Raw genomic sequence first — 11348 nt, 5'->3', positions numbered from 1 at the left:
TACAAATGAAAACAGAACACATCTATAATGCCCATTAAATGATTTAAAGAAATTAGAACTATGTACAAAGAGATTACAAAAGGAAAATTGTATAAGGGGATAGGGGAACATCCACAAAGCTTAAAAAGGGAAATAATGTAAAACAATAAAGAGCAGACACATAAAAAACCCAGTAAAAATAATGACAAAACATCACTATTACATACAAAATCACAGTAACACAGAATAAGCAGCTGCATGACTCTTGTATTAAAAGAAATACTAAGGGAAGGTGAACAAAACCACCTGCGTATCAATTTTTAAAATGCAGGGAGTACAAGAAGAACATGCAACATGTAATGAGGGTAACAGTTGCAAAATTGCACAAAACAGACACTGACAATACATTAAGAATGTGAAGGCAGTACAAATTGGCTAGTTTCTATGGTCAAAAATAATAACATCAGTGCTGATTACAACAGGGTTACAAATCATGTAAAAAACACACAGTGCTCCATCCCATAGTCAACTTAGACTCAGAACACCAAAGATGAAAAGACAAACATAGGCTAGAAGGTGAATGAAAAGACTTAATGTAAAATTTAAAAGGGAGTACTATATATATATATATATACACACACACACATGCGCACACACAGACACAAACAAGACAAGGATCTAGCCATCTGTCAGAATTATCCACCAATCACAGCAGTGAACATACTAAATATTAATTTGTTTCATTCATGGGGGGAGGGAGAGTCTACACAAATTAATTTCATGGAATTGCAGAGTTTAACAACCTGGGCAACCCATCACAATCTTTCCAGGCATCGCTCAGATGGCCATCATTAGCTTGCTTGTTGGCCTTTCTTCCCAAATTGCATATTCACTTAAGAACAATTCACCTGAGGACAGATGACAGACTGTCTCTTTGGCATAAATGTCCTCTCCAATATCGCATAAGATGTATTCTGGGTGAACAGGGCAGCCAATGCCAAATGGAGATTGGATCTGTTGTTCAGCACGCAAAATAGCACTCTGTTGCTATTTTGTGCCCACACAGCACACACTCTTCAGCAGAGATGTCAAAGAAGCATGTGAACAAGACAGGTAAAACTGAATAAGGGCAATGCAAATTCTGCCATCTTACCACTCTCCCTCCCCAGTCAGCACTTTCAACTCTGATGCTGTTTTTAAGTGGCTAATTGCATTGCCTAAACCTGGATGGTGTCAGGATAAGGAGGGAAAGTACTACTGTGACACTGGTACAGCTAAGGGACCCTTAAGTATGTTTCACTGAAGGGCTAAAGGCAAGATGAAGACAATACCATGGGAAATGTCCCCCCAAGATGTTGCCAGGGTGTGTTCGTGCCATGCTTAGGTGCAAATGGGGAAAAGGCTTACAGTCCCCAAGAACAGCCTCAAAGTTTATAAAATCTGTTAGGCTTTGTCATTGCTTACCCTGGGTGGGGGGCAGGATTTAAGTGACTGAAGTGATTTGAAACAGCCAACAGATGCCAGTGCTGTTTGTTTATTAATGGAATTTATAGGTTGCTCAGAGTAGTGTCAGACCGCAGCAGCCTATACATCCCACAAATAAACAAGCTCAAGGATGGGCAAGTATTTCTACTCTGTAGTGGGAAAAGGCCATATAAAGCCTAATTCATATCAAAGCAAGTAAACCTCTTTGCTTAACCATGGATTATAAGCCACATTTATCTAAGCCAATTTAACTAAGCACATATTTAAGGAGGCAAAACCAAGTAAACCATATTGTGACTTAGTCGATTTTATGATCCAGATGGCGCAATTGCCATGTTGCTCTTTTTTGCCTGCCATGGTCCTTCCTACTGGTGTTGGGACCTGTCATGCAAGGCTCGATCTGTTTTTCTCCCTGACCTTTGGTTTTCCCCTCCTCCTCCCCCTCCTCCCACAAACATCTTTTTCATGGATTTTAGCAAGCTCAACCCTTAAATACTTCCCTTTGTAAGCTGCTTGGAATAGCCTTGACTGAAGCGTTTTATAAACTCATAAATAAATAAGCAAACCCTAGACTCAGAAGGGGTTTGGCATACTTCCCTATAGGATCAGGCTACAAAGCAATGAGAAGACGCTCGTCCAGCGCGAAAGCGCTAAAGGAACCGGAGGGAGGGGAGAGGTGAAGCCGCACCTGCTTTCCCCTTTCAGGTGCCCTAAAATTGTTCAGCCAGCCGTGCGTCTGAACCGAACTGAACTCTGTGGCCGGACTTCCCTCCCCGCGGGCGGTCTCGGTGGACTCTTTCCCCGCCTTCTGCAAGGAATCTGGTGGCCCCGGGCCGCGCGGCAGTCTCACCAGGCAACAGCAGCGGGATGGCCAGGGCGGCGAGCGTAGCCCCGCGCTTTCTGCGCGCGCTTTGGTCGCGGGTCCCTCGCTCGAGCCCCGCGCGGGCCGCGGCGGGAGGCGCTCCCCGAAGGTTCGCGGCTCCAGCGGCACCTACTCGTCGCCTGGACCTGCAGGGTATCTATCCGCCTCTGGTCACCCCTTTCACGTCCCAAGGCCGTGTAGATTACGCACGGTTGCAGGAGAATCTGAGCCTCTACGCCGAGATTCCTTTCCGAGGTAGGGTCGGCACTCTTGAGGGGAGAAGGACACGTGGGCTCCTTCTTGGGGAAGGCGTCTGTCCGAACAGGAAGGCGAGAGCCGCCTCGGGTCACCCTGGCTCGGGTGCTGTTGTCCTTTACTTGCTGGAGCCATGGCCGAGTTCGTGTTAAACTAGTTGGTTGTCTAGCTTGTGGCTTAATATGTCGTGTGAACGTGGTACTCTTTTTGGGGAGAGAGAGAGAGAGAGAGATCCTAGAGTTTCCAGTATGCTTTTTTTGCCACCTAAAATGAGTGGACCATCATACTCTTCTTTCTCTCACAGCTGCTTGTCCATAGACAGATTCAGCTCACTACCACATTAAGCCTCTAGTGTGACTTACTGTATATAACATGTTGTGTGAACTCAGACATTGTGGTTATGAGCCCAACTAGTTGTGATTTATTCAGTAAATCCTAGTTAAATAAACCATGATATGTGAACTTGTTCATGAACGCTAAACTTGTCTCAGGCCTTCTCGACAGACTTCTGTTAAAAGTGCAGAGTCTCTGGCAAGGAAAATATGCAGTTCTTCAGGAGATAAGCAAACATGTTTCACTGTGGAGAAAGTACCACCAGTCAATTGTAGCAGGAAGGCATACACCTGTTATAGCTGAATATTATCCAGAATTAGAACCCCATGTTTTTCCAGTTTTGGTGGTTTAAGAAAGATTAGGCAAAAAGAAAACCAATCCTTCTTACTTGGTTGGCACTTTCAAGTGAGTAGGAAGGAGAAGCACAGCCCAATTAGTAACTTTATTTTGTCTTCAAGGACACACATAGTTGCCCACCCAGACTTTGGACCTAGCCTATTGCAGATGGAAAGATGGAGGAACATGCACCGGATAGCACATATTTTCTGTCCCTGAGTAATGTTCTACTAATGTTAAATAGCAAATAATCCTACTGCTACCAGTAACAGCTTGTTTACTTCTTGGACTGCTCTCTCTTTGACCTTTGCTACTTGAATGCACGGACAAAGTGCTTCCATACAGTCATTCAAGAAACCCTCTTTGCTTATGACTGTGAGTTCCTGGCACACAAAGTCAGTGCTCTACAGTTGATGCTGAACAAATTATCAGATGCTGCTATGTTCTTTGGCCTGACTATCAGCCTGAACAAGCCTGAAGTACTTTACCAGCCCACAGCAAATAACCCCATAGAACCAAAAATTACTGCTGATGACACCCAGCTGACAAATGTAAATAGCTTCAAATACCTGTGAAGTATCCATTCCATCCTTGGCATTCGTTGGCAAGACATGTCTCCAACCTGGAAGTCTTGGGTCACGTGAAGTCCACCAGCATTGAGTCCCTGATTACCAGGGCCCAGATGCAGTGGGCGGGACACATCATCAGAATGGATGACCACCGTATGCCTCGCAAGTTGCTCTGTGATGAACTGGAGACTGGAAAGAGACCTTGAGGTCATCCATGCAAGCACTACAAAGACACTGAAGGGAACCCGACACAACTGTGATATCCAGCTGAGGGAACTAGAAGCTGCAGCTGCTCAGAACGCACTGGTGAGCCCTGTGCTATGAAGCCTACATCAGCTTTGAAGACAGGCATGGATGATAGAAAATCATGAGTGGCATCACAGAATAATACCTACAGTTATTTTAACAATGGATTTCCAGTGCCCCCATTGTGCTAGACTCTGCGCTTCCAGACTGGGACTGCAGAGCCACCTCCGTGTTCACAGATGAACTGCACAACAGCATGTCTTCTTTGAACCCGAAGGACTACCTATTACTTCTTGAATTCCCAAGTCTGTGTATTCTTTCCTAAAGCTCTTAGTTCATCTGCTTTCATGATAAAGCTATTGTCTTTTCCTGGAAGGGATCATATGCCTAACAGTACTATAAATGTCAAGCAGAAATTCAACATATTGCATCTTATTTATTTTGTATTGCATTTATTTCTTATCTTTCCTTTGAGAATGCTAGGGGGGTGTAAATGGAAATCTCTAATTTTATCCCCACAGTAAGATGTGAGGTAGCTTTGCTGAAAGAGTATAGCAAAGTCCCCCTCTGGACCCTGTGTTCTGGTTGGGATTTCAACCTAGTCTCCCCAGTTCAACTGTTGCCTTCAACCACTAGACTACACTGTCATAATCTGGCTCATTACCCATAAGGCTGGAATTAATAGAAGTTGGAGTTCATCAGTATCTACAGAGCCACAGATTCCTTACCTGTTATCTCAATGTTCATCTGGAACATATATCCCTCTTGTTTTAAAATATGCTACTATGTATTTCAAACACAATTCAAAATGTGGGTTCTGACTTATATAATGATAAACCACCTGGGTCCAGAGTATAAAAGACAGCTTTTTCACATGAATACAGTATTTTAAAATTCAGTATTTTAAATGTCTTCTTCATAAGCTCTTCTCTGTGTATCTGCTTCCAGGGATGAGCTGAGTGGTAGCCAGGATCTAGAGACTTTTAAATGGTAGCACCCTTACTTTGGAATGCATTCCCAAAACAGATTTGTATACCACTTCTGCTATCTTTTAGGTGCAAGATTAAGACATATTTATTCACCAGACCGTGACTAATTTGGCTTGCTTGCTGTTGTGTTATAGACTGCTAGTTTCTTAATGTCTGATGCTTTTTCTATTTTATTAAAGTTTGTTCATCTTACAGTTTTATAATGTTAATTATTTAATTCATTGCTTTGGAGACTTTTAGTTTAAAAACATCATATGCGTATTTAAAATAAAACCATAGTATCAGTGGGATATATGGCTTGATGGAAACATAAATAAGTACTCAATGCTATCTTCTTATTTCTTTAGGTTTTGTAGTACATGGTTCCAATGGAGAAGCTCCCTACTTGACGCAAGAGGAATGCCTGGAAGTAGTGATGCGGGTACTCCAAGCTGTGCCTAAGGAAAAGCTCCTGCTTGTTGGATCAGGATGTGAATGTGAGCAGTAAAAAAGATGGGCTAGAGGAATTGGCCACTACTTGAGCATGTCCTATATGAGGATTCTGTGTCTGGTGCCTCATTTGGCTCTCAAGATCTGTCCTTTGACCCTTAAGCCCCGTTAAACCTGACTTTTATGCCATTTATGTTTCTTCCCTTAGCGACTCACTGCACCATTGAGAAAACAAAACAAATGGCTGACAAGGGTGCTGATGCTGCTCTTGTGGTAACTCCTTGCTACTTCCGTGGAAGCATGACCAGTGCTGCCTTGATCCACCATTACACCCAGGTAAAGAAGTGGGTCAGGGTATTCTCTGATTTACATTTATTATAGATAAGTGAAGTGGTATCAAGGGTATCTCATTACACATTGAGCCAAAAAGGTAAAGCTGACATTGTGGCTTAGTATTATGTATAAACCAGACCAGACTGTTAGTACTGGAGAGGTTTTGAGAGTGTGGTAAGATGATGATGTTGTTTCTACCTGTCCAATTTGATCTGGTAGGTTGGGTATACTATGGGTCCTGTCAGCCAAGGAATGTCGGTTGGCGGGGACTAGAAGGTGTGCCTTCTTTGCCATAGCGCCTGCCCTCTGGAATATTCTCCCTTCAGAGATCAGGATGTTCCCGATCCTGTTGGCCTTTCGTAAGGCTGTGAAGACCTGGTTATGTGCTTAGGCCTGGGGCCCTGAGCATGGGAATAGCCCTGTTTCTTGGCTATATTAACATCCATACATTGCTTACTTGGCAGCCATGTATATTTATTTTGTATTTTAATTGTTTTAATTGTAATTGCTTTAACTGTTTTATGGTTGTTATTGCTGTAAGCCACCCAGAGTCACTTGCTGAGATGGGCAGCTATAGAAGTCGAATGAATGAATGAATGAATGAATGAATGAATGAATGCCAGGAACAGTGATGGGGAGGTTATGTGTTTCTTACGCTGTTTGAACTTGAAGGTGTTGCTAGAATTCAAGCAAAATAGAAATTCGACTAATAAGTTTTTTGAATTCTTGATCCAAATGCAATTTCTTAAATTATTTAGAGGCTGATTGCAGATAATAATATTTTGGCTTAAATGTAGATTCTTTTACTCAAAGACTGAAATTGGAATATGGGAATGAAAAATACTGCATTTGATCTTTAGGTATTTTAGACCTCAGTATTATTTAAAATATAATTCTTTGTATGTATGTGTATGTTATGGCTCTTGCACAGTTCAGCATTTTCTTAATACTGTACATTTTCCCCACTATATCCTTGGAGTGTCTGAAGATCAATAGGAACAAATAAGTTATTTGCATCCTCCATTCTTTTTCATTATAGAGTTGAGGCTGACTTCTCATTATTCATTCTCAGGATTGTGAGAACTTCACAAGCAGTTGAAAAAGCCTTTCTCCATCTGTGTCTTTCACATTTGTTAGGATTGCTGCATAAAGGATTTGGCCATTTTGGCTGGGAATATTGGGAGTTGTAGTCTTAGCATATCTGAATGATGCCAGCTTGGAGCAGGCTGAATTAAAAGATATTGGTGGATCACAAGCCATTCTTCAAGTCATGGTAGCTGCCATAGTAGGACTACAGTTCTGAATTTTGCTGTGATGAAAGAATGGATGTATCACAATTCAGCAAAATGTGACACTCCACTGATCCACATTCTACTGAACAGGAAATGCATGGAACAGTTCAGTTGTCCAGATTAAATACTGGAGTGCAACAACAAGCTGAGTAAAATTCAGGATAGATGCATTTACAATATCCATGCACAGAGGTACACCATTTGGAGCCCCAATAATGTATGTGCCTCTGAAAACCTCAGAGGTCCTCCAGAAGTTGCCACCAAAGTGAGGGGTTTATTTTGACAGCTGATGAAAATAATATTAATTAGATTTAATTAATTTAATTATATTTACTCAAATCCAATGTAGTTTTTTATCTTGGCCCTGCCAACTGTTCAAAGTACAGCCCCTAGCACACCAGCCAAAAGCTAAGTATGGCCTTCTTTCTGAAAAGAGAGAAGAATTTGGTACACCTCCACCACACTAGCTCTGCAATGATTTGAGATTGCTTTGTACTGCCTGGACTGAAGTGAGGGGACTTGCTGAAGAGTGACATTGTAAGGGCTGTTTGTTGTTCATGGGCAGATTGTTTCCCTGTGTGCCCACATGCTTTGCTACTTCATGTCCCCAGGTGGCTGATGCATCTCCAATACCTGTGATACTCTACAGTGTTCCCGCCAACACGGGTCTGGAACTGCCCAATGAGGCAGTGCTCAGCCTTGCGCAACATCCTAACATAGTGGGGATAAAGGACAGTGATGGCAATGTGAGTGAAGTGTGAGAACCAGGTGCTGCACTGAGGTGACCCCCTCAGGGGATTCTTATTGTGTCTTGGTGAGATAATCTGTATGTTGGGCATCTTTTGGTATTAAGGGATGGAAACTGCTGAACACATTTTCTCTTAAACAGATGAAGGACTTATGGGCAGATCTGGAGACCTGTCAATTGTTCTTTCCTCCTAGAAACATGAAGGATTAATGTTTAAGCTCTTGAAGAAAATACTTTTAAAATATTTTTAGCACGGCCAGACATCAGTTTCCTACATATTTGATTATCACTTGAACATTGAACTAAAAATAGAGGAACAAAGCAGGTACTTCGTTACAGTTCACATTAGTGTTTTATAGAGGGCATTATGCCATATCTAGACTGTGAAGATTCAAATTCAAATCTCTGTTTCACCAAGAAGCTCACTGGGTGATCTCAGCCACAGTTTATTTTACTTATGGGTAAAAATAAATGATCATCTCCATATATGCCAGTGTATTGCAGAACAAGATGTAATACAAATGTGATAGATAAAAAGCTAATATTTTTTCTATGAAACAGTTGCTGTGGTAATTATGGTTACTTCTGCCTGTGGCTTGATTAAATGGGGAAGAACTGGTATAGGATGAAATCCTAATCATGTTTGTTCTAATGCAGCTGGTCTGCCCTATGAGAACATCTAATTCTCTTCAAAGCTCAGCTATGTAGAAGCATTTCAAACAGCTTCAAATTTTGGTTTACAAAACATCAAGCTAGGGGAAATTTGGCTAGTGAACCCTAAAAATTGATTGCTTTTTTTCAACAGACCTGTCTAGATGCGTGGTCCTTAGCCTTCCTTTAAATATCTAGACCTTCCTCATAGAGTAAAGGGAAATGGTACAAAACTTCAAAAAGATAACAAGCCTTAGTCCAGCCTTCTCCAGTCTGGATTCCTCCAGATGTTTTGACTGCAATTCCCATTATCCCAGTATAGGATATGTAGACTAGAGTTGCTGGGATTTTTGAGGCAAAACATCTGGAAAGACCCACATTGGAAAATGCTGCTTTAGCAAAACAAGTAGCATGAACAGACAATGTTAGAATTTTCATTAAGATTGCCCTGTATTTATGAATTCCCTGGCATGTGTGTTTTGAAGGAGTGCAATATCTCCATGAGTGCCCTGTGCTTTTGCTAATGGCAACTTTTGGCATTCCAATTATAACTGGTGATTCGTGCTATCTCCTGCTATCAAACCAACCTATCTTTTACCAGATTACACGCCTGGGGCTGCTTGTCCACAAGACCCAGAATGAAGACTTCCAGATACTGGCAGGATCAGCTGGTTTTTTGCTAGCCAGCTATATTGTAGGTAGGTTGTAGGATAGATGTTTCAGGATATGGGGAAGCAGTATGGAATAGGGAAGCAGCTTTTGTAACATTTTAAAAAAATAGGTAATAGATGTGTCATAATATACATGATCGCTAAGAAGCAATAATTGAGTTAGTATGCTCTAGAATAACAAAAGAAAGGCAGTTAAAGTGGATGAAGTATATATGGGAGGAAGGTGAATAGTTTACAAGTGAGGCATTCTCTGTTGACTCTGCGCTTTACTTTAGGTGCTGCAGGAGGAGTCTGTGCCCTTGCCAATGTGCTAGGCAGTCCTGTCTGTCAGCTTGAGCATCTTTGCCATGCTGGAAATTGGGATGAAGCCCGTGAACTGCAGCACCGATTGATTGAGCCAAACATTGCAGTAAGAGCCCTTCAACTTGGGGGAACTTAAAGATTCTAAGGTGGAGCTATCCTTCTTGGCAAGATATGGGAAAGAAGGGTTAGACTAGGAAAAAAACATTTCTGTGGCATTCCTGCAGCCAGTAATCAGTCTGAAGTCCAATCCTATCCACTTGGCAAAATAATCTTCTTTGAACTGGAGGCTCTATGCCCCGTACTATCAAATACAATGACAAATCATTGTCTGCTGATCTCCTGCCTCTATTTCAATAGCTTAGTTATTTACAGTATTTATTTTCTATCCCACCTTTATTATTTTTTATTAAATAACTCAAGGCGGGGAACATACCTAATACTCCTTCCTCCTCCTATTTTCCCCACAACAACAAACCTGTGAGGTGGGTTGGGCTGAGAGAGAGGGACTGGCCCAAGGTCACCCAGCCGGCTTTCGTGCCTAAGGTGAGACTAGAACTCACAGTCTCCTGGTTTCTAGCCCGCTGCCTTAACCACTAGACCAAACTGGCTCTCTTACCACTTTTAAATTTTCTATTTTGCTTTTTGAAAAAAATTTAGAGCAAAGCTCGCAACATTTTTGATTCTCCTCCAGTAAGCCTGTGTTTACTTCACATGGTATGTTTCCAAAATACGTGCTCCTCCCCCCCAAAACTGTTGCAGTTATGAATTTTGAAATACTGCTTTCAGGTTAATTTCAGACCCAATTAATACTTCTCAGACAGTTATCCAAGGCTTGTAATTCCTTTGCTAATTTTCCCAGTCCCTCTGTTTTCCATAGATCAGTGCTAGAAAGGTGCTTTCTGTGTTTAAGGTATCAGAATAAATTTGTGATGTCTCTGGTTGAATGACGTTGGGCAGAAACACTGAAAATGAACCCCGACTAAGAGTTGAAAAAGCATCTGTCAGTCAAAGTAGAGGAAAATGTAATTTTTATCCATTGGCCTGAATTAGGATTGGATTAGTACTAATTCCAGATTTCATGTTACCTAAGTAAAAATTAGCCACTTGCTCCAAGAAAATAATCTACGTTGTTCCAAGGAGTCTACACTTACTCAAAATGCTGATGTTTTTGATTCAAAATGATGCATACATGACTTCGTTGTCTAGGTTTAGGAAAAATTGCAGATAAATAATTGTGTGTCATTACCAATACCTAGATGGTACAAGTCTTCTATCAGTGCCACATTCTATAAGATGTATCAGAATGGTGTTTCCATGAAAAGAAATTTGTACACAGTTATTCTGCTATGTTAGTCGGGTGGTAGCTTTTAGAATTTTATTTTATTTGTATTCCAACAGGTCACCCGTAAATTTGGGGTCCCAGGTCTCAAGCAGGCCATGGAGTGGTTTGGTTATAAGGGAGGCTTCTGCCGTGCCCCCTTACTCCCATTAACTGAGATACAAGTAATGGAACTACGCCATGACTTCAGCTCCAATGGTTGGCTCTAAAGGACAAAGCAGTTTTAAGCAATGCCTGGAACCTTGCTGCAGGCAATTACTTTCAAATTGGGAAAAGCTCACATGCCTTGCAATTTACTTAAATACAGCTCATTCAACTCATAGTGTACTTATTGGAGCATTGCTATAGCAACAAAATAGGGGAATAAAATTTTCAGAATGGAGCTTCAGATGAGAAAATGCTGCATCTGCATCTCATAGTTGACTAGAAGCCCACTTGGAATCTCTCTATTCTTACATGGCACACTATATTCTATATTCTAGCTATATTCTATTCTCTTCAGCATTTTCCTATACCCTGTCCAGTTCT

The 11348-nt window shown here is 41.5% G+C and overlaps 1 protein-coding gene across 1 annotated transcript; it reads left to right on the top strand.

Annotated features, from left to right (window-relative positions):
* Positions 1-2204: 2204 nt before the first annotated feature.
* HOGA1 (4-hydroxy-2-oxoglutarate aldolase 1) lies at positions 2205-11140 on the top strand. Its single transcript, XM_063307010.1, has 7 exons — positions 2205-2581; positions 5402-5530; positions 5692-5819; positions 7720-7854; positions 9109-9205; positions 9454-9587; positions 10880-11140. The coding sequence occupies exons 1-7, from the start codon at positions 2332-2334 to the stop codon at positions 11027-11029; spliced, it is 1023 nt and encodes a 340-aa protein (XP_063163080.1). The 5' UTR covers positions 2205-2331; the 3' UTR covers positions 11030-11140.
* Positions 11141-11348: the final 208 nt, after the last annotated feature.

This window comes from Candoia aspera, chromosome 6, assembly GCF_035149785.1.
Source record: "Candoia aspera isolate rCanAsp1 chromosome 6, rCanAsp1.hap2, whole genome shotgun sequence".
Classification (NCBI taxonomy): Eukaryota; Metazoa; Chordata; class Lepidosauria; order Squamata; family Boidae; genus Candoia; species Candoia aspera.
This window is presented reverse-complemented; position numbering and strand designations above follow the sequence as displayed.